The 22,264-nt window shown below is 49.2% G+C and overlaps 3 protein-coding genes across 4 annotated transcripts; all 3 read right to left on the reverse strand.

Annotated features, from left to right (window-relative positions):
• Nucleotides 1–593: 593 nt before the first annotated feature.
• LOC138846087 (keratin-associated protein 9-2-like) lies at nt 594–1,569 on the reverse strand. Its single transcript, XM_070060729.1, has one exon. It carries the CDS (start codon nt 1,512–1,514, stop codon nt 1,056–1,058), a length of 459 nt encoding a protein of 152 aa, XP_069916830.1. The 5' UTR covers nt 1,515–1,569; the 3' UTR covers nt 594–1,055.
• Nucleotides 1,570–6,020: 4,451 nt separating this feature from the next.
• Nucleotides 6,021–6,997, reverse strand: LOC103351561 (keratin-associated protein 9-2-like). Of its 2 annotated transcripts, XM_070060725.1 has the most exons (2): nt 6,707–6,997; nt 6,021–6,676 (listed from the first exon to the last, which is right to left on the reverse strand). In XM_070060725.1, the coding sequence occupies exons 1-2, from the start codon at nt 6,952–6,954 to the stop codon at nt 6,496–6,498; spliced, it is 429 nt and encodes a 142-aa protein (XP_069916826.1). In that variant the 5' UTR covers nt 6,955–6,997; the 3' UTR covers nt 6,021–6,495. The 2 variants fall into 2 exon arrangements, with proteins under 2 accessions (XP_069916826.1, XP_069916825.1); XM_070060724.1 differs by having other exon boundaries at nt 6,021–6,997.
• Nucleotides 6,998–14,539: 7,542 nt separating this feature from the next.
• On the reverse strand, nt 14,540–15,563 carry LOC138846086 (keratin-associated protein 9-2-like). Its single transcript, XM_070060723.1, has one exon. The coding sequence runs from the start codon at nt 15,494–15,496 to the stop codon at nt 15,029–15,031; it is 468 nt and encodes a 155-aa protein (XP_069916824.1). The 5' UTR covers nt 15,497–15,563; the 3' UTR covers nt 14,540–15,028.
• Nucleotides 15,564–22,264: the final 6,701 nt, after the last annotated feature.

Genomic DNA, 22,264 nt, shown 5'->3' on the forward strand with positions numbered 1-22,264 from the left:
GCTCTACTTCTCTCTGTAACTCTTTCAAATAAACAAAATAAATCTAAAAAGAAAGAAAGAAAGAAAGAAAGTGAAGCTCATGTGAGGAGAGAATGGAGTGGAGGCTCCCCGGCTGCCAGCAGGAGCACACAGCGGCTGGGAGACGGGGGATGTAAAACTTCGCCGGTGCAGGATGAGCAAGTGCTAGAGCTGTGCTGTGCAGCCTGTTTCCTGCGGTGGACGAGGCAATGATAATCAAAAACGCTCGTAGGGAACTATGGAGCAAGAGCAGGTGCGCACACCAGCGGCTGTGATGCTCGGGGCTCACATTCAGAATCTGAGTGAAATTCCCAGCTCCTGCCCCTGATGCCAGCTTCCTGCTAAGGCAGACGCTGGAAGGCAGTGGCGCTGGCTACAGGCAGTGAGCTCCTGCTGCACAGGCGTGTGCCTGGCATTCAGAGGCCAACTGAACCAGGGCTAGGATCTCTTCTCCCTCTGCCTCTCTCCGTCTTGCTACTTCTTGGAGGAATACCTAAAGTTTAAAAGACTCTTAGTATTGGAGGATGCATTTGAAGTGTTCCTGTCATGGTAAAACAAAGAAACACAACACGGAATGATAATGGAGAATTTTTAAATGATTTATTGAACCGCTTGCATCGAGGAAAACTCAAAGAGGGCAGGCAACGAGAAAACAGAAGAACACTGAGTACAATCAGAAAAAGAACACACGATCAAAGACTGTTGATCAGTTGCGGAAAACTATGAAATTTTTGTGAAGATACATTTTCCTAAATTACTCAGAAGGAGGGGTGCTGAATGAGCTCAGAATTTCAGCTCCATAACAAAGATTTCTGATATTGGTTCATGAACCACACAACACAGAGACAAGGAGCAGCAGGACAAAGCATACACTGCGAAGCCTTAGCTGATTCAGAAGCTTTGGAAAGATAAACAGGTCACAGAGGGGTTGGTGATCATAGGCTGTTGTCCAGCAAGGGTGGGAAGTGAATTTGTTGAGGCCGTCAAGTCAGGAGACCGAGGGTGCTTGTGGAAATGATGGTCTTTTGAGGATCTGCTCAGCAGCAGGAGGGCCGGCAGCAGCTGGGCTCACAGCAGGACGGGCGGCAGCAGGGCTGGCAGCAGCTGGGCAGGCAGACGCACGTGGGGTGGTAGCAGGTTCTGGTGCAGTAGACGGGCGTGCAGCTGCCGGCCTGGCCGCAGGGGTCGCTGCAGCAGCTGGGGCGGCAGCAGGACTGGCAGCAGCTGGGCTGGCAGCAGCTGGCCACGCAGCAGCTGGGCTGGCAGCAGGGGGTGCGGCGGCAGCTGGTCACACAGCTGGGCTGGAAGGTGGTCCTGCAGCAGCTGGTCTGGCAGCACGTGGGGCGGCAGCAGCTGGGCTGGCAGCAGCTGGGCTGGCAGCAGGGGGCGCTGCTGCAGCAGCTGGACACGCAGGCTGGCTTCCAGCAGGTGGTCCTGCAGTGGGTGGTGCTGTAGCAGGGGGGCGGGCAGCAGGGGGAGCAGCAGGAGTTGGTCATGGTGTTGGTGGGGAGGGTGGGCTTCTCTTCACAGGTGAGTTTCCCAGAATATGATGGTGCTGTGTGCTCTGGGCCTTTTATATCCCAGGCCTCCAGTGTTTGGGCCAATGAGCAGTGCTTTTCCTTGTTGTTTATGCTGTGTTGTGTGGTCAGTTTGGGATGTTCCAGGAGGAAGCTGCTCTCTAAATGCTGTGAGTCTTCTGAAAGTAAGTGTTTAATTTGTCTCCTAATTGAGAATAAGTCATGGCACCAGGGTTTGAGATAAAAGGGAGGCGGGCACACCACCAGCATGGTTCCTGCTCTGACCAGTGTGGGTCACGTGACAGTTCTTGCTCTGGTGGGAGGGTCAGAGCAGCTGTCCCTCTGTAGCTTGTTTTTTGGGAGGGCCTCTGGGAAGGGGCATGCTGCAGCTGTGACCACAGTTGTCAGGTGAATGTGTGAGTCCATATCTGCTCACTACCAAAGCCTGATTCAAGATGAGCACAGGTGTCTGTCTCTGTTGTCCTGTGCCTGGACACTGGGTGTCCCCATTATCACTCAGGCTTGGGTGAAGGATTTGACCCAATGTTCTGTGTGATGATGGAGCAGAACCAAAGCAGGAGGTAAAAAGAGTAGGTGGTTACTAGGTTTTGGAAGCTTTCAACCAAATGAATTTTGGGGTGTCCATGCACCCTGGCTTGTCCCGAAGGGAGATTTCCCAGATGTGGGATTGTCCTGATGAATGGGGTAGCTGTGAGTGAATGATGTGTTGGTAACTCTTGTCCTAACTCAGGTAACTAGCAGAGCCAGAAATTTCAGGCTAATACTGGACATTTCTTTTTTTTTTTTTTTTCTGGAAGGTTTCATTTTATTTATTTGAAAGAGAGAGGGAGAGATCTTCTGTCCACTGGTTCACTCCCCAAAAGGCCATAAGAGCCAAGGCTGGGCCAGACGAATGCCAGGAGCCAGGAGCTTCTTCAAGGTCTCCCATGTGGGTGCAGGGGCCCATCTGCTGTTTGTCCAAGTGCATTAACAGGGAACTGATTGGAAGTGGAACAGGTAGGACCAATCCAGCACTCATATTGGATGCCAGTGCCACAGGCAGTGGCTGAACCTGCTGGGCCTCAATGCCGGCCCTGTGACTGGACATCTGGACATTTCCTTTGCTACCTTTCTCCCTCCTACCTTCTTTCTCTTCCCCTTTCTTTTTCTTTTCTCTCTGTCTCTCTGTCTCTTTCTCTCTCTCCTCTTTTGGTAGATTCTTCTCCTCGATGCATGCGGCTTTCCTATTCCTGATTTACAAGGTATTGTATCTTGAAAATGTGCTGAAAGCTTTGAAAAACTTGTCTTTACACATGGAGATCACGTCACACATTTCATCTCTGTTTTCAATCAATGTGACTGACAAAGGTTGCCTAGTGTTCAAGTGTTAGATTTTGAAAATAATTCAGTGTGATTTCGGTTGGTTATGGCTCCGGATGAAACTCACTCATATCTTGTTGAGGAGCTACCTGTCATTGCACCTCACACATTTATCCTCCTCTTCGTACTGTCTTCACTCCAGCTTCTGTGAACACATGAGTTCTGTCTATGGAAAGATTTCCGTGAGCTGTTTGCACTTGCTGTGAGCCTGGTGCTGGTGTTTCTGAAGGCACAGTCATGGCCTACAAATGCGTGCAGGGTGCAGACTTTGCAGCAGCAGCTCCAACTCAATGGGTCCCCTGGAAACACATCTCATGAGTCCCTTCCCAGCGGCCTTGTGGTGGGGGGAATTCCGAGAAGACACTTGTAACTGCTGTCCCTTATTAAGTTCCCTGGTCATTTCTACAGCAGTGTTCTGTTCATCCAGAGAACACAAGTGAGGAATTTTTCATCCTCAAGTCAAACTATAAGAAGAGAAATTTATTAGCAAGGTATTTAAGCATCGGCTAAAGTCATTGAAGAGAACCTACAACTTGGATTATCAGGAGGTCAAGAAGCCCTTAAAACATGAGAGCCTTCGCAATGGCATGAAGACTGATTTACTACTAGAGGTTCACACTTGCACTTTAAGAGAGATTGGTGACGAAACTCTGAGTTACATGTGGCTATAATTAGACTTGTGTGTCATGTGACATCATAATTGATTCTTAAACGTCATGGCTGAATGAGCCAAGGAGAAGTTGATACTCACATATCAGACATCTCCCTGTGTGGTCCCCACTCTCCATTGCATTAGGTCAGGAAAGCAGGAGAGAATGCATGAATCCCTCGGAAAGTGGAGCTTCAGAGTGAGGGAAATAGGAGCAGAGCCACTCTATGCAAAGGCGCCTTGAACAGAAAGGATGGCTTCCAGACAAGCAGAATTTCCACCATTCCAGTTGTGGCTTTTGTAAGCATGAGTCTGGTGGACAGAGATGTACTCTTGGGTGCAAGAGGGATGTATGCAGTTGTTGAGAGTGTCCGTCCGTGTACGGCAAGGGGAGGAGGACAGCGTCCCTTGAGTTGCAGTTCCTCGGCCAAGGCCATGTGCTTTTCCTTAATGCCTAATCCTAGAGTATCACTTCTACATTTGATAATTGACACATTGGAATATGGAGTCTCGCTACTATAAAGCATGTGAGATAAAAGGTGACTACAAGGATGTGGAGGAATTGGGACGCTCGCACCCTGGTGTAGAGCAAAATGGTGCAGCTGCAGTTGAAAACAGTACTGAGGTTCCAAAAAGTATCAGAAATAGAAATGCATATGAGAGAAGTTCTGCATCTCTGTTTTTTTTCACACAATGAATTGAATTCAGGGTGTTGAGGAAATATTAGCCCCCTCCTGTCCATGGCTGCACTCTACACAATAGTCCAGATGTGGAAGCAACTCTAATGTCCATGATACACCAACGGGGAAAGCAGATGTGGCCACACACCTGTGAGCAAACACAATTCAGCCCTAAAAAAGAAGGAAATGCCCCATGTGCAGGACCCTGCACCAACCTTGTGTTCTTTCTGCTAAGTGAGATGAGCCCATTCAGAAGGGCAGATATGACATGATTCCACTGCTCGGAGGTCTCTGAAAAGTCCAACTCATGTAAGGAAAGAATGGAAGTGGATTTCCGGAGGCTGCCAGTAGGAGGAAGGGGGGAGCTGCGAATGAACGGCTGTTAGATTTCTGTTGTGCAGGATGAGAGAGCTCTCGAGAGCTGCTGTACAATGTTCTTCCCACTGATACAACACACGATAGCGTAATCTGCACTGGAGTTCAGCAGGTGCAGGTGTTTAGACAGAGTTAAGATGCCATCGCACAACCTGAGTTCGATTCTTGTCTCCTGATTCGAGCTTCCTACTAGTGCAGGGCATGAGCCCTGGAAATGCGAGTGGCTGGGAGCCGCTGAGGTCTGACAGCTCCTTGCTGACCTGCGGGACAGCAGGAGTCAATGACTGACAGCTCTTGCCTAGCTTGGCTCTGATAGATTCCATGGACAGCTCCTCACTGAATCCCTACTGCCAGCAGGGGTGGGGTGGGTAGGGGTGCATCTTAGGTGGCCCCCATGATAGCCTGGTCTGGTCCACATAGAGAGTCTGCTTCTGTGCACCAAACCCCCTTACCTTTCTGTGTGCAGCCCAAGGCTCCCTTTCTGTGCACCCTGGGGCCCAGCATAGGTGCTTTTTCCAAGCAGTGGAGCCTGAAATCCCACCATGTTGGGAACCTGCAACCCACGCTTGTTAGAAATACCCAGCATGGCCACAGGTGTGTTCCCCAGGACCTTAGGTCATTACAATGTCATTGAAATAAAATTACCGCAGCGGAGGGAGGGGGGCTTCACTCCCATCTTGCACCTGGCGCTATGACACTTCCGGTATTTCTGAATGGGGCCCAGAAATGCGTGGTGTGCCGGGCTCCAGACTCCACCCATTGTGAATTCTCAGCTGGGCTCCCTGCTGGCCTCACCCTATGCCCAGGAGGGTGTGAGGGTGGGCCTGACTTTCCTGGTGTCCTGGGTTTCTCCTGCGTGGAGGGCTTTGTCACTGTTGGAAGGTTTTCCTGGGAGAGGGGTTTGGCTTTGTTTCTGCATTTTTTGTTTGTGCATTTTGGTTTGTTTGTGTATTTTTGGCTGTTTGTTTCCGCAGGACTTGGTTCTTGAATTTGCACTTTTTTTTTTCTCCAGATAAATCCTGCAGTCCTGCCCTTCTTTATGGCTCAGCCTTTGACTTCTTCCATGAGGGGAGGGAGAGACTTGCAATAAGCTTACCTGGGAACAGGCCATCAGCCCAGGACACCTGGTGGGCAGGGACGTATTCAAGTAAGTGGGTCCCTGCCAGCCACGTGGGAGACTGGATGGTCTTCCTGGCTCCTGGCTTCCGCCTCAACCCAGCCGTGACTGGTGTGAGCATTTGGGGGAAAGATTCCATGGAGAGGAGCTCGCTCTCACTTTATGTTGCCTTTCTCTGTCTCAATACCTCTCCAGTGAATACACAGAATCAAAGAGACGCTTAAGCAGGGAGATGTGATGTCAAGTGTTGCTAACACAGTAAGATAAAGAAAGTCAACAAGGAATGAAGGATGGGACAGAATTTATCAAAGCTTTATTGAGACTTCCTGCATGTAGAAGAGCTCAAAGTGGCCAGGAAAGGAGAAAAGAGAACACAAAACCCCGAGTTCAAGTACAACAAGGAAACATGATTTAAAGGATGACTGATCAGTTGCTGAAGCTTACGGCATTTCTAAAGATCTGTTTTCCTAATTCATTTAGAGGGAGAAGTGAAGATCTTGGAATCAGAATTTAACCCGAGACACTAACTTCATAACACGGATCTCAGAGGCTGGCTCATGATCCACAAAACATAAAGCCAAAAAGATTGGGTGAGACACGGTCACAAACTCATTCAGAAGCTTTGGAAAGATAAACAGGTCACAGAGGGGTTGGTGATCACAGGCTGTTGTCCAGCAAGGGTGGGAAGTGAATTTGTTGAGGCCGTCAAGTCAGGAGACCGAGGGTGCTTGTGGAAATGATGGTCTTTTGAGGATCTGCTCAGCAGCAGGAGGGCCGGCAGCAGCTGGGCTCACAGCAGGACGGGCGGCAGCAGGGCTGGCAGCAGCTGGGCAGGCAGACGCACGTGGGGTGGTAGCAGGTTCTGGTGCAGTAGACGGGCGTGCAGCTGCCGGCCTGGCCGCAGGGGTCGCTGCAGCAGCTGGGGCGGCAGCAGGACTGGCAGCAGCTGGGCTGGCAGCAGCTGGCCACACAGCAGCTGGGCTGGCAGCAGGGGGTGCGGCGGCAGCTGGTCACACAGCTGGGCTGGAAGGTGGTCCTGCAGCAGCTGGTCTGGCAGCACGTGGGGCGGCAGCAGCTGGGCTGGCAGCAGCTGGGCTGGCAGCAGGGGGCGCTGCTGCAGCAGCTGGACACGCAGGCTGGCTTCCAGCAGGTGGTCCTGCAGTGGGTGGTGCTGTAGCAGGGGGGCGGGCAGCAGGGGGAGCAGCAGGAGTTGGTCATGGTGTTGGCGGGGAGGGTGGGCTTACTTCACAGGTGAGTTTCCCAGGATATGATGGTGCTCTCTGCTCTGGGCCTTTTATACCCCGGGCCTCCAGTGTTTGGGCCAATGAGCAGCCGTCTTCCTTGTTGTTTGTGCTGTGCTGTGCGCTCAGTTTGGGATGTTCAAGGAGGAAGCTGCTCTCTAAATGCTGTGAGTCTTCTGAAAGTAAGTGTTTAATTTGTCTCCTAATTGAGAATAAGTCACGGCACCAGGGTTTGAGATAAAAGGGAGGCGGGCACATTGCCAGCATGGTTCCTGCTTTGACCAGTGTGGGTCATGTGACAGTTCTTGCTCTGGTGGGAGGGTCAGGGCAGCTGTCCCTCTGCAGCTTGTTTTTGTGGGAGGGTCTCTGGGAAGGGGCATGCTGCAGCTGTGACCACAGTTGTCAGGTGAATGTGTGAGTCCACGTCTGCTCACTACCAAAGCCTGATTCAAGATGAGCCCAGGCGTCTGTCTCTGTAGATCCTGGGAGGAGGATGCTTGGTCCTGTGCATCTGTGTGATGGAGCAGAGCCAAAGCTGGTGAGTGGAAGTTCGTAGATGTAGTGTCTGACGACTAATGGGTATCAGTTGTTTAATGCGTGTCATTTTTCCTGACTTTCCAAGGATGAAAGTGTTTGCCAGGATGAGCACAGGTGGCTTTCTGTGATGTGGTGATGCTGCTCCAGGCAAACCTCAGATCTGCAGACTGAAGTCCTGATTCTCACAGCCAGCAACAGCCTTAGCCCTGCACCTGCACATCTCTGTCCCTCCCTCTGTCTCCCTCCTTTTCTCCCTTCCTCTCTCACTGGCCCCCTCCTCCCTGCCTCTATCTCTGTTTCCCTTCCTTCCTTCCTCGCTTTCTGTAGCAGACTTGGGTTTGTTGAGAGGAAATGTGACTTATTCTCTAGGCCTAATCTGCTCGTAATGTTTTTATAGATCTTCTATTCATCTGAAAAGGTTGCAAATTATTAATTTCCAGCTTGATGGAATATCACAATGGAAGTCCATCCATGTCACTGTCATCAGGTTAGGAAATAGGCTATGATATTCTAGCTCTTTCTGTAAATGTGATTTTAAAACATTGATTTTTTAAAATATTTTATTTATTTATTTGAGAGGTAGAGTTACAGACAGTGAGAGGGAGAGACAGAGAAAAAGATTTTCCGTCCGTTGGTTTACTCCCCAAATGACTGCAACGGCCGGAGCGGCGCCAATCTGAAGCCAGGAACCAGGTGCTTCTTCCTGGTCTCCCATGTGGGTGCAGGAGCCCAAGCACTTGAGCCATCTTCTACTGCTTTCCTAGGCCATAGCAGAGAGCTGGATTGGAAGAGGAGCAGCTGAGACTAGAACTGACGCCCATATGGGATGCTGGTGCCGCAGACGGAGGATTAACCTACTGCACCATCACGCTAGCCCCTAAAACATTGATTAATGTTCAAATGTTTCATTTCTGAAAATAATTCAGTGTGGTTATTATACATAGATACGTGGTGCTGGATGTGGCTTGCTTATATCTTGGTGAGGATCCATGCTGTCAATGCATCCCATAAATTTATTCTCCTGTTCTTACTGTATTTTCTCCACCTTCTCTGAATAACATGAATTCTAACTATGGTAAGATTTCCATTACCCCTGACCCAATTTTGAGCTCCATCAGCCTCCCGCTGTTGGTGTATGGGAAGGTATGTCCACGCCTTATGAATGCAGTAGCAATGCTAATGTGGGGTGTGGACTGGAGCAGCTGGTCTTTTTCAGCAGCTGCAGTAGGAGACCCGGTGGGTCCCTCTCTGACAGTCACATGTCAGGGAATCCCAAGAGGAAACTTGCAGCCAAACTGCCAAGCTTGTGATTTTCTACCTTGGACAAAGACAGGAAAACCCAGAGCAATTTGCTGAAACAGATGTTTGCACATTTCCATGACAATATTGTATTGTTCCAGAGGACACAGGTAAGAACTTGCTTTAATTCTCAGCTCAGACTATTGGAAGAGGAATTTAACTTGCAAGATGTGAAAGTTTCAGCTAACCTCACTGAAGAGGACCTGGGGGTGGCTGTGCATGATATGTGAATCACGTAACAGCATGGTGATACTAGATTGCAAGCAGTCAACAAACAAATAGGGTACGGCAGTTATGGAATTTTTTTTTTTTTGACAGGCAGAGTGGACAGTGAGAGAGAGAGACAGAGAGAAAGGTCTTCCTTTGCCATTGGAGGGTTCACCCTCCAATGGCCGCCGCGGCCGGCGCACTGTGGCCGGAGCACCGCGCTGATCCAATGGCAGGAGCCAGGTACTTATTCTGGTCTCCCATGGGGTGCAGGGCCCAAGCACTTGGGCCATCCTCCACTGCACTCCCTGGCCACAGCAGAGGGCTGGCCTGGAAGAGGGGCAACCGGGACAGAATCCGGCGCCCCGACCGGGACTGGAACCCGGTGTGCCAGCGCCGCTAGGCGGAGGATTAGCCTAGTGAGCCACGGCGCCGGCCATGGAACTTTATAAGTAAAATTTTTTAAAGATTTATTGTACTATTTATTTAGAAAACAACATGAGAGAGAGAGAGAGAGAGAGAGAGAGAAAGAGAGAGAGACATATAGAGACATCTTCCATATGCTGGTTCACTCACCAAATGGTCTCAATAGTTGGACCCAGCCTGAGCCAGGAGCCTGGAACTCTCTCTGGGTCTCTCATGTTTGTGGTGGCGTCCAAGTACTTGAGGCATCTTCTGTTACTTTCCCAGTGCATTAGCCGGGAGCTGGATTGGAAGCAGAGCAGCAACCTGGCGCTCTGATATGAGACGCTGGCACCGCAAGCTGCAGTTAATCCTGCTGTACCACTGTACCAGCCTCCCGTGCGACTTTTTAAAAGACAGACTTACTTGGGTGAGGTTCACGTGCAGGCTTTGGAGGAGATTAGAGAAGAAAATCCGAGTTATTTAAAAATACCATTAGGCGTGTATGACACTTGGCGTAAATAGGAGCAGAGCCAGTTTATGCACAGGGAACTTAAGGAGAAGGAAGTGCTTCGGGATTAGCAGAAGGTGCTCTGTTCAGTTGTGGGGTTTGGATAAATGTGCATTTCTTAAGGAGAACTGGGATGGTCAACCACATAAGCTTAGATCTGGAAGACGGACAGACGTGATGGTTGGTGGTGCCCAGCCAGGCACTGCTCAGGGGAGGAATGTAATCCTGGCGTTTTGCAGTTCTAAGGCAAGACCATGGATTTTGGCTTAAATGCTCGAGGTGTCATTAAATACAAGGATGGTTTACCTCCAGTTATGAAAGTGGGTATTTGCTGTCCCCTCTAAATGTTTTACACCTACTGGCTTGAAGATTTGTTTCCAGGAGAGTGGCATTTGTGCCACAGGAAGTAATCAGAGGTAACACCTGTCACCTCTGAGCAGCCCGACGAGGAGGCGCTACCACTTCCTGGGCTAATTACCACGAAGCAGTAGCGTGCAGAGAGCGTGGATCCAGAACTCAGGAGATTGCCTGGTTGTGTAGTTGATTAGTGCTGCCACAGCCACGTGGCTCCCGTGTGGTATCCCTGGAGGCTGCCGGTCTGCAGCTACTGTGTTAGCAAGGCTGTTTCCATCCGAGGACCGAAGGGTGCTGTCTGCTTCAGGCCTCGCTCCTTGCTTTGTAGACGGCTGTCTCCTTGTGCCTCTTACGTTGGCTTCCTTCTCTCCAAACATGGGGGTCCAGATTTCTTTCCCCTTTTGATCACAGACACCAGTCGTAATGGACTAGGTGCTCAACCTACCCCAGCATCACCTTGTCTTACCTCACTGCATCTTCAAAGACCCAGCTGAATGTGAAGCTGGGGGGACACAATTCAACCATACACGGTCTGGTGTATCTTATAGTGTGTGCCTGCCCAGGAGGAACCACAAGTGAGTAGGCATAGCAGCAGCCATCCTAGGACAATGAGTGACTCAGTAACCGGAGACCCAGACCCAGCAAGCAGAAAGACACCTAGGTTAGCCCATCAGACAATTGTCCAGGCCAGTGGAAGTGCTGGCCACTGAGGGGGAGCATGCAGCTGGTGGTAAAGGGGGGTGATGGGCCTCAGTTTCACTTTCTCACATGAACAGTAGCTGCAGCTTGCTCCACTGCCCTTCATTTATAAGGCCTTCCCTCTCAACTCTGTTCTCTCTCTCTCTCTCTCTTCTTCCCCCCTCCATACTCTCCTCCTCTTCTCCCTCCTCCTAACATTCATGGTCATCTCATCAAAGAAGCAAGATGGGATTGGAGTGGAGCCAATGGTGTTGGCAGATTAAGTTTGCATGACCCCCACCCTTACTACATCTTAATTCACTGTGCTCGGACCGATCTCCGTCTGTCAGAATCTGCACTTGAGTGCCTGGTGGCTGTTTGGTTGTGACTGCAGAAAGTCATGATGCTTGTGCCACATGGAACAAAACAATCAACCAGAGATTCTGGGCAGAGACTTCTTTTTATTTATTTATTTATTTATTTATTTATTTATTTTTTGACAGGCAGAGTGGACAGTGAGAGAGAGAGACAGAGAGAAAGGTCTTCCTTTGCCGTTGGTTCACCCTCCAATGGCCGCCGCGGCCAGCGCGCTGTGGCCGGCGCACCGCGCTGATCCGAAGGCAGGAGCCAGGTACTTATCCTGGTCTCTCATGGGGTGCAGGGTCCAAGCACTTGGGCCATCCTCCACTGCACTCCCTGGCCACAGCAGAGAGCTGGCCTGGAAGAGGGGCAACCGGGACAGAATCCGGAGCCCCGGCTGGGACTAGAACCCGGTGTGCCGGCGCTGCTAGGTGGAGGATTAGCCTAGTGAGCTGCAGCGCCAGTCGGGGCAGAGACTTCTAAGGACTCTAGCTCCCTCTTTCCTGCAGCTGGGTGGTTCTAAAGTGTGTGTCGTCGTCATTTCTAATGTCTTTCCCTCAGGGTTCAGCCTTAGTCAGTCTTACTACGGTCTCAATAGCATAGCCTGCTTTGTCTCATCCCCTGCCCCCATCACCTACCGGTGTGATTTTCCAACACACTATCCTCACTGGAGCCTTTTTCTCAGTGTCTGCTCTGCGAGAAGCCAAGCTCTGACATCACGATGGCGCCCTCAGCCTCCATGTCTTTATCTTTAAAATGGAGACATGAATACCCACTCTGAAAGCTTCCTCAAAAAATAATAGATAATATATGTAAGATAAGATAAAGATAATGTATATAATGTATATAAAGAATTGAGTCAATATCTGTTCAATCATAGGCAATCTGTGACATTCTTTTTTCCCAATTCCTAAGCTAATTTTAATGTTTAAGGTAAAAATAAATTTATTATAATAACCTAGATGGAGCTGGCGCCATGGCTCACTTGGTTAGTCCTCCGCCTGCGGCAACAGCATCCCGGTATGATCACCGGGTTCTAGTCCCAGTTGCCCCTCTTCCAGGCCAGCTCTCTACTGTGGCCCAGGAGGGCAGTGGAGGATGGCCCAAGTGCTTGGGCCCTGCACCCACATGGGAGACCAGGAGGAAGCTCTTGGCTCCTGGCTTCGGATTGGTGCAGTGCCAGCCGTGGTGGCCATTTAGGGATGGAACCAACAGAAGGAAGACCTTTCTCTCTGTCTCTCTCTCTCTCACTGTCTATAACTCTACCTGTCCAAAAAAAAAAAAAATAAACTAGATCAACGAAGTTATTTCTGCCCTAGTTTTATGGAGGTGTGATTGACAAATAAAGATTGTATATATTTAAGGTGTCCAAGGTATTATTGTAATGTATGTAGTCATTGGGAGACAGCCACCACAGTGAGTTTATCAACATGTCCATCAGCTCACATAGTTACAATTTTCTTCTTTGTGGGGAGCAATTCGGACTAGACTGAGTTACTGGAATTAAGACTTATTCTATGCATCTGCTCTCCCACAATATGGCGCTGGGAGAGAAGAAAACAGCTTTTACACAGCTGCCTCCAGTTCAACCAATAAACTGTAGGACTTGCTCCTGATTGGAGAGCAGCGTACTCGGCGTGTGGGCAGCCGAGTTGGGATTGGCGGAGGAGGACTATAAAGGAGGAGAGAGACGGCATGCACGGGGAACATCTGAAGGAACACCTGTGCAGCCCCCGAGAAAGCCGGCCGGCGGTGTGCCGCTCCCCTGCGGAAGTGGGGAATGTGGCCAGGGGGAACTGCCCTTCCACGGAGGTGGAAGGGATAGTAGCCAACCCGGGAAGAACCAGCAGCAAACCCGGGGAGGGCCGAGCAGACGAAAGAACAGCGCAGGGTCCTGTGTCGTTCCTCCACGAAGAGGGGGAGCGACACTTCTTCTTTTTTTTTTTTTTTGTGGTGTAAGCACTAAAGATCCACCCTCTTAGCAATTTTTAAGTGTATGTCAAAGTGTTTTAAATCATAGTCAGTCTGCTTTAGATTTGCACACCTTACAATTATTTTGTGTAACTGTGGCTGATCAGAGAACTTGTTGTTCCATGTCTTATGGACTCCAGCATCCACTAAGTACCAGCGGTCAACAGGTCACGCCCCGAGGCAGCATTTTCAGAGCACCCGGGGACAGGCTCGGAAGTTGGCGTCGGTCCTGGACGTTGGTACTGTCCAACGTTGGCCACCCCCAGCCTGGTAGAAGATTCCAAGGAGTGACCCAGGTGCCAAGCTGTCAGGCTGAGTCATCCCCACTCAGAAGCACCCGTCCTCTGTCTCTCACGACTCCTGTGAGTGGACGGGTTCCTCTACCTCTCTCCTTCCCGACAGTCTTCGGCACACAGCGTCTGTCCCTTCAGGTGCTCCCTGTTTGCCGCACAAACCCAGAAGGCCACGTGGCTCAGACAGCGGGGTGTTCAAAGTCTCAAGTGCCCATGGCATACTTACAGAATCCCGACTTTGTCACCGCTTAATTTTCTTAACAACAGGTGACCAGGGGACAAATTCCCTTAGCGCGGCATACCTTCCAGTTTGTGCTTACAGGGAATTGCTGGATTCCTTTTCACTCTACCAGTGGGGAACTCAAGAGACAGCCGTGGAAGGGGCTCTGATTTACATGATACCAAGAACAAATCCATTAGATCAGCTTCTCTCTCTCTCTCTGTCTGTCTGTCTGTCTCTCTCTCTCGGATACATAGACTCTCAGAACTTCCTGATGCAGATGAAGTGTATGAGTGGCTGCTCAGAGGCTGACACAAGGATCCCCGCATTCACAAGAGCTGTGGACGGCAGCCCCTGCTGTCCTAACAGGTAGCTGCCGCTCACCAGCGTGTGGGACGCTGCTCCGAGAACGTTGGAATGGAAATGTTACCTGCGTGTTCAAGGATTATTCCTTCCATTGTTAAACTCCAGTGCTGTCTCCTGGAGCCGAGTCCTAACATCGCGCTATTTCTCGTGAGATAGAAATGTCAGCCTTGTGCAGGCAGAGAAGACGGAGTCTTCACTCAGTCTGCCCATCAGTGGCTACAGGGATCACACAATGAAATTTTCTCATCTGAGAAGTGTGGTAGCGATTTGTGGGCTCAGGATGGATGACGCATGTAGTGTGCACTATGCATGCAAATCCCATGGCAGGATTTCCACGCCTTCCAACAAAACACAGTCCGGGATGAATAGTTGCTCAGAATTTATTCAAAGAACATTTAGGTAAGAACCCCTTCTACAAGGCGATGACTCAAAGTGATGATCAAAAGAAAAAGTCAGCATACAGGAAACAGGTGTACGCAGGAAAATTAAACATGCTTATGAAAGCATTGCTCAGTTACAGAAATCTACGTGGAGAGCGCAAGGCTTTGTTTTGCCAAGTTACGTAGAGGAAGAGAGGGAAGATCTTGACCCAAGAGTGCATACGGAGATCCTAAGTCCAAACTGAGGACTTGCACAGGTGCTGCTTGGACCACAGGGCCTAACAAGGGGATCAGGAGGAGCACTGTGCACACCCTCAAGCTAATTTATCAGGTTTAGACAAACAGACTAGTAACAGAAACTTCGGTCAGAGCATGCTGGGGTTCAGCAAAGTTTGGAGGTGAATTTGTCCCTGAAGGGTGAATTTAGTTGGGAGAAGGTTCTTGTGTGATGAGGATGCTTCTTCAGAGATGGATCAGCATGACGGGCAGCAGGAGGGCCGGCAGCAGCTGGACTCACAGCAGGACGGGCGGCAGCAGGGCTGGCAGCAGCTGGGCAGGCAGACGCACGTGGGGTGGTAGCAGGTTCTGGTACAGTAGACGGGCGTGCAGCTGCCGGACTGGCCGCAGGGGTCGCTGCAGCAGCTGGGGCGGCAGCAGGACTGGCAGCAGCTGGGCTGGCAGCAGCTGGCCACGCAGCAGCTGGGCTGGCAGCAGGGGGTGCGGCGGCAGCTGGTCACACAGCTGGGCTGGAAGGTGGTCCTGCAGCAGCTGGTCCTGCAGCAGCTGGTCTGGCAGCACGTGGGGCGGCAGCAGCTGGGCTGGCAGCAGGGGGCGCTGCTGCAGCAGCTGGACACGCAGGCTGGCTTCCAGCAGGTGGTCCTGCAGTGGGTGGTGCTGTAGCAGGGGGGCGGGCAGCAGGGGGAGCAGCAGGAGTTGGTCATGGTGTTGGTGGGGAGGGTGGGCTTACTTCACAGGTGAGTTTCCCAGAATATGATGGTGCTGTGTGCTCTGGGCCTTTTATACCCTGGACCTCCGAAGCAGGGGCCAATGAGCAGCATTTGCCCTTGTTGTTGTTTACATTAATTTTCCTTGATCAGATTGGTATTGTTAAGGAGGAAGTTGCTCTCTGGATGTTATGGCCCTTTTGAAAGTAAGTGTTTAATTTGTCTCTTAATTGAGAATAAGTCATAGAAACTTCCTTTTAGATGAAAGGAAGGTGGCCTCATCATCAGCATTGTTCCTGCTTTGATCATCGTCTGGGCACGTGGTGGTTCTGCTGGCCTGCGAGGGTTAGGGAGCTCTCGCTGCCTCCCTTACTCCTTTGGCTGTGTGGGCAGGGAAGGGCTCAGTGACACACGGAGCACCTGGATTCCACTCTGCTCTCCCACAAGGCTAGCCCAGGCACCTGTCTCTGAACAACCTGGGGAGAGCATGTTTGGCACTCTGTGTTGCACATGGCCATGAGGAACCACAGCGGTGGCAGAGCAGAGGCACCCACTGGGGTGTAGTCAAGCCTCCTTCTAGGGACCAGTAGTCCCCCTAGTTGAGGGGCTTCATCCGTTGCGGCACATGGCCTGACACAGCTGGGGAGGCTTGGGGCTTCCTCCAGGTAGCTGTAGCCTTAACCTGTGTCTCCCATGGCTGTGTCTCTCATAGTCTTTCTTCGCTCCCTTTTAATGAAAGAATTAGTTTAGAGGAGATGACCCTTGAGGCATCTGGGATTTCTAAATGTTCCAGTTTCTTTTGAGATACTCACTCACTTTAATCTTATTTGTAAGGATAAATTTTATTTAGGAATAGATTTAAATTTATAAAATAAAAATTGCGAGGTCATGCACAAAGAGTTCCCACACTCCCCTCACCCACCTCCCCATTACTGACGTCTCCCATTAGTGCATTTGTCACAGTTAGTGCACTGTTAGTTCACTCTTAGTGAATGGTGTGCAGCTTCCATTACTTTTTAATCCAAACTCCACTTATTCCTTCCACCCTCCTGGCCCCTAAAGCCCTCAAATTATTAACTCCTGACCTGCTGGATAATTACAAATCAAATCAGGTCCTAATCCTTTCAAATCATAACCCTTCACTCATCTTCTAATGCAGATAATCAGTCTATTGATTTGCAATGCTGTTGTTCTGTTTTGATTGCTTTTAAACATTAGATAGTTGAAACACCATGGAGCTGAACTGGCTACTTTATCTTCACATGATTTTGAGATATTAATCCTGTAGTTCATTCATTCCCACTGCTATATAATCCTCCACTGAATGAATATGATGCACTTGATTTTTTTTCTTTTTATTTTTTTGACAGGCAGAGTGGACAGTGAGAGAAAGAGACAGAGAGAAAGGTCTTCCTTTTGCCGTTGGTTCACCCTCCAATGGCTGCTGTGGCCGGCGCACCGCGCCGATCTGATGGCAGGAGCCAGGTGCTTATCCTGGTCTCCCATGGGGTGCAGGGCCCAAATACTTGGGCCATCCTCCACTGCACTTCCTGGCCACAGCAGAGAGCTGACCTGGAAGAGGGGCAACCGGGACAGAATCCGGCACCCTGACCGGGACTAGAACCCGGTGTGCCGGCGCCGCAAGGCGGAGGATTAGCCTAGTGAGCCGCGGTGCCAGTGACACAATTGATTTTTTCACTCTACTGCTAATATACACAAAGGTTGTTTCTAGCTTGACGCTGTTGAACTATTAAAAATGGTTCTCCTCTGAACATTTTGGTAGAGGTATTTTGGTAAACATATATAACCATTTCTGTTTGCTAAATTCTATCAGGGAGTAGAATTGCTCATCAATTTTTATTCTGTTCTCCATAAAAGTCTTGCTCATCTTTCATTAGATTTCCCCCCAGGCATTTTATTTATTTATGTTACAAGTGTATTGTAATTAAAGTACTTAATTTTTAACTGGTATATGAAAAAAATCATTCATGTATATTAATTTTTATTGACTCCATGGTTATTTCTAATACATTGTTGTAAATAGGATTTCTTTAAGGAACTTCCACACGCACAGCCATGTCATTTCATGTATAAATCATAATAGCTTCATTTATTTTACAGCAGTGTTTTCCTCTGGTACGACCTGAGCACAACAGGATGGTGTGGACATCTTTATATATTCTCAATACAACAGGGTGTTTCACAATTAGACATGATTCTTTCTTTTTCTAGTAACTTTTCATCATAGGAGCTAGGGTTTTCCTATTTAATATCTTCAGAGATATATATTCACTTACATTCTGTTTTGAAAGCATGCTGAAATTTACAACATGTATGTTATTATGCATTGAAATGTCATTATTATTGTAGATCTTTTTCAGTTAATATGATTAAAAGCATTAATTAATGTTCCAATGTGGTTCTGATCATATGTATGTGGAACCATGCTTGATTTCTTTGTATCTTGTTTAGGATATATTGCATCCTGCAAATTTAACCTGCTGTTCTCATTCAACTTCCTTTATCTTTTCTAAAAAAGCACTCAGCTCTCGATATGTGTGGATTCCCCACTGTCCTGTGACCCAGGTTGGCCCTGATGTGACTTCCTGTATTGATATTTCTGAAGGTGATTTTATGCTCCATGAAATACACTAAACATGCTAGCACATGGAGGGCAATAGTTCTCTTTTCAACAGACACACTGAAATAGCTCATGGCCCCAATAGAGCAAAACTATGCAAAAACACTTTGCTTTAGTTTGGATGGGGCGTGGTTCCCAATGATCCATGTGCTGGAAGCTTGTTCCCAGCGTGGCCGGGTGAAGGTGGAGGGAATTGTATCCGAATGTTTGATTATTCATTTACGATTTTCATCTACTTGTAAGGCAGAAGGACAGAGAGATATAGATACGCACAGAGAATCAGAGAGAGAGAGAGCGCGAGAGAGTGAGAGAGCGCTTCATCCACTGGTGCACATCCCAAATGCCCACAGTCATCAGGGCTGGGACAGGTGGAAGCCAGGAGTCCAGAACTCTGTGAGGGTCTTCTACGTGGATGGCAGGGCCCAAGCACCTGAACCACCCTCTGCTGCCTCCCAGGAGGTATCAGCAGGAAGCTGGATGGAAAGCAGAGCAATCGGGATCCCAACCGGCACTGCGTAAGGGACGAGGGCATCCCAGGCATGGCTGACCCACGGCGCCACAATGAACTCTCCAAGAAGAAGCCTTCCAATGCTCAGGCCTACTGGGAAGTAATCAGGTCCTGGGTTCCGTGCTCATGATGGAGTCATCTGTCTCTAGGGAGTGGGCCAGGTCTTGGGGGACTGCATTAGTTCCCACGAGAGCAGGTTGTTATAAACCAGCAAGGGTTTCTTGGCTTGGGCTCCTGCGTCCCCTCTTGCCGTGCAGTCCTTTGCGCATGACTGCTTCCCTTTCCATTCCTCTGCCATGGTGACAGGCCACCAGGATCATGAGCCGGCCAAACCGTTCCCTTTATAAACCACCCAGTCTCAGGTATTCTGTTACAGCAACAGAGAATGGGCTGAGACACAGAGTAACTTCAAGGCTGATTTACTCTTGCCTGACTGAGGTTTTTGAAGAATGGAAGTGTGCTTCTTCAATGAGAGCTGGGTGGTTAACCCCAGAAGTTTAGATCAAGGAGAGGCACAGGTGCAAAGGTTGGCAGTGCCCTGCCAAGCCCCACGTAGCAAAGAGGGACACTGGAACCTGGAGTCTTCCTGTCCCGTAGGCAAGGCATGATTTTGACATGAATGTGTGGGATTACGCTGAACATCCTATTGTTCTAACTTCTGATTATTTGCTTAGAAAATAACCTCTTCGGGCTGGTCCTGTGGCATAGCTGGTAAAGCTGCCACCAGTGGTGCTGCCATCCCATATGGGTTCCAGTTCAAGTCCCAGCTGCTCCACTTTCGATCCAGCATTCTGCTATGGCCTGGGAGAGCAGAAGATGGCCCAAGTCCTTGGGCCCCTGCACCCGCGTGTGATACCTGGAAGAAGCTCCTGGCTCCTGGCTTCAGGTCAGCTCAGCTCTGGCTGTTGTGGCCGTTTGGGAAGTGAACCAGTGGACGGAAGACTTCTCTCTCTCTCTCTCTCTCTCTCTCTCTCTGCCTCTCTGTAGCCCTGCTTTTCAAATAAATAAATACATCTTTTAAAAAAAGAGAAAGAAAATAAACTCCTTGCTATTATTTGGCTTCCTTTTAGTATTTGTGCATAGAAAAATAATTTATTAAGAAGAGTATGAGAAATTCACTTATGACACTTGATATTGTGATTAATAAGTAGGCATATTTGTTTTATGGGATGAATACATGTTATGTCCCCAAAGGAGTTCATCTTTTTTGAGGCAAAAAAGATAGGATTTTTGAGTCTGCAAGATGCTGGTCCACAATCTGTATTTTTAAAAAATATTATTTCTTCTGGTGACACTGGCATCCCCTTTGGGTATTGACTCAGGTCTCAGCTGTTCTACTTTTGATCCAGCTCCCTGCTAATACACCTGGGAAAGCAGAGGAAGACGGCCCAAGTGCTTGGGCCCTTGCACTTGTGGGAGACCTGGGAGAAGCTCTTGGCTCCCGGTCTGGCTTTGGTCTGATGTAGCCCTGGCTGTTGAAGCCATTTGGGGAGTGAACTAGCAGGTGGGAGATCTCTCTCTCTCTCCCTCTCTCTCTCTCTCTGTAATTCTGCCTTTGAAACAAATAAAATAAATCTTATAAAAATATTCTTTGAGTACTTGTAGGCTTCAGTGAATGACGGTAGTATTAGCAGTTAGTCAGTGGTGCTGGTTGAGCAAGACAGAGGCAGAGATTTGGTGACGCAAGATGCCATTAGGGCACCCTGTTACAGGTCACTCACTGGGGAGGAAAATCCACAACACAATATCTGATATCTGCCAAGTGTCATTTAGCTAACAGATACCACTTCCTGCCTGCAGGCGGCCTGTTCTGTTTTGGGACACCTCTGCTCAAGTGAAAGGTTTTGGGAGCACCTGTCTGTTCTGGTCCTTCTTCACGTTGTCATAGTCCCTCCTGCCTTAGATGCCTTGTCTCCTGACAGCCCTTCCTGTAAAATCACATTTGCAATGTGGCACAGTAGGTAAAGGCACCACCTATGACACAGGCATCCCATATGAGCACCAGGTTGAGTTCTGGCTGCTTCACTTCCGATCCAACTCCCTGCTGATGTGCCTGTGAGAGCAGCAGAGGGCGACCCAAGTGCTCAGGCCCTTGCCACCCATGTGGGAGACCCAGGTGGAGTTCCTGGCTGCTGGCTTCTGCCTGGTGCAGCCCTGACTATTGTGGGCATTTGGGATGTGAACCAGTGAATGGAAAATCTCTCTCTCCCCTCTCTCTCTCCTCCCCTCATTTTCCCTCCTTCTCTCTTGTCTTTCAAATAAATAATGAATCTTCAAGTAAAATAAAATCAATCACAGCCATTCTCCCCTGATCTCTAACGTGGCTTCCTGCTCATGGCTCTGCTGGATGTGCCCATGTCCCTTTGGGCTGTGTGCATTTTAAAATGCTCATTCCTGCACATTCCCCAAAGCCTTAGTCATTGCCTTTGTTTACTGCATATTTATTGTTAGGTTCCAAGTAAATATTCTTAAATTATCCGATTCCAATTTGGTGGTGGTGCTTCCAGGAACCAGCAGACTACTGGCCATTATTCCTGAAGACTTCTCTGTGCCAGTTTTGCACGGATGCTTCCATTTTGCACCATGCACGCTCCATACTAAGCTCACTGAGACACGGCACATCTCTGACGTGATCACCAACCACAGTGCTTTGTTGCAGAAGGAAAAGACAACGTGGAAGCCATGGTCACACCAGAGGGTCCTCAATTCTTGTTCTGAACACTGGCTGTGTGTTTGGGGACAATAGAAAAAAAAATACTTATTACTGCGTGAGTAGTTTCGCACATACATTGCTTTGTCTTTCTTTGTGAATACTTCTCTCTTCCCAGCTTCCATGCTACGTGGATTAATTTGCAAGTGTTTTGCTTTTTTCCTTTCCCCTTCCCTTTCCTGGGCTGGTCAGTGTGCCGGCAGACACCCTCTCCAAGAAACCACAAGTCTCATATTTTTAAGGGGTATCTGAGAAAAAAATCTGATTAATCATCTTTATTTCTGATAAGGAATAGCTTCAGCTTCCTTTCTCCTTCCATAGTCTGGGATTTTTCCTCTTTTGTTTACCTTTGTATCTTTGATTGAACACAAGTTATACTCAAATGTATAAATTATCCACCTTCAGATCAAAGCATTAATGAGAAGCAACAGTACATCTGTGGAGAGTGGCAGGGTTGGCTTCCTGCAACGCTGAATGGATGATGCGGCATGGTGTTGGGTCGGGGGATTGAGTCTGATTAGGAAGCCCACGTCCCATTATCAGAGTGCCTGCGTTCAGATCCCGCCTCTCTGCTTGACTGCAGATTCCTGGCACTGGCTCCCTCTCGCCTGGGCTGCTTGGCTGGATGTGCGGTTTGTCGGCAGCTCACCAGGGTGGCATCCCCCACGGACATGAACCAACCCACACGGAGCAGGGCGACTACCCCAGGCTACACCACTGGGAAAGGCGGCATTCATCCTTCCTGGACTTGATTCATGTTTTCACATAACTTTGCCTCCTCAAGTTAGGAGAAGCCATGGTATCCACTTGTCCCCTAACATAGATTGCAAGATCTAGAAATGAGTCACCTGACACAGTTGGAGTAACCTGTTTGATGTACATTAAAGGGGTCAACTTAGAGGTGGC

This window comes from Oryctolagus cuniculus, chromosome 17, assembly GCF_964237555.1.
Source record: "Oryctolagus cuniculus chromosome 17, mOryCun1.1, whole genome shotgun sequence".
NCBI classification, from domain to species: domain Eukaryota; kingdom Metazoa; phylum Chordata; class Mammalia; order Lagomorpha; family Leporidae; genus Oryctolagus; species Oryctolagus cuniculus.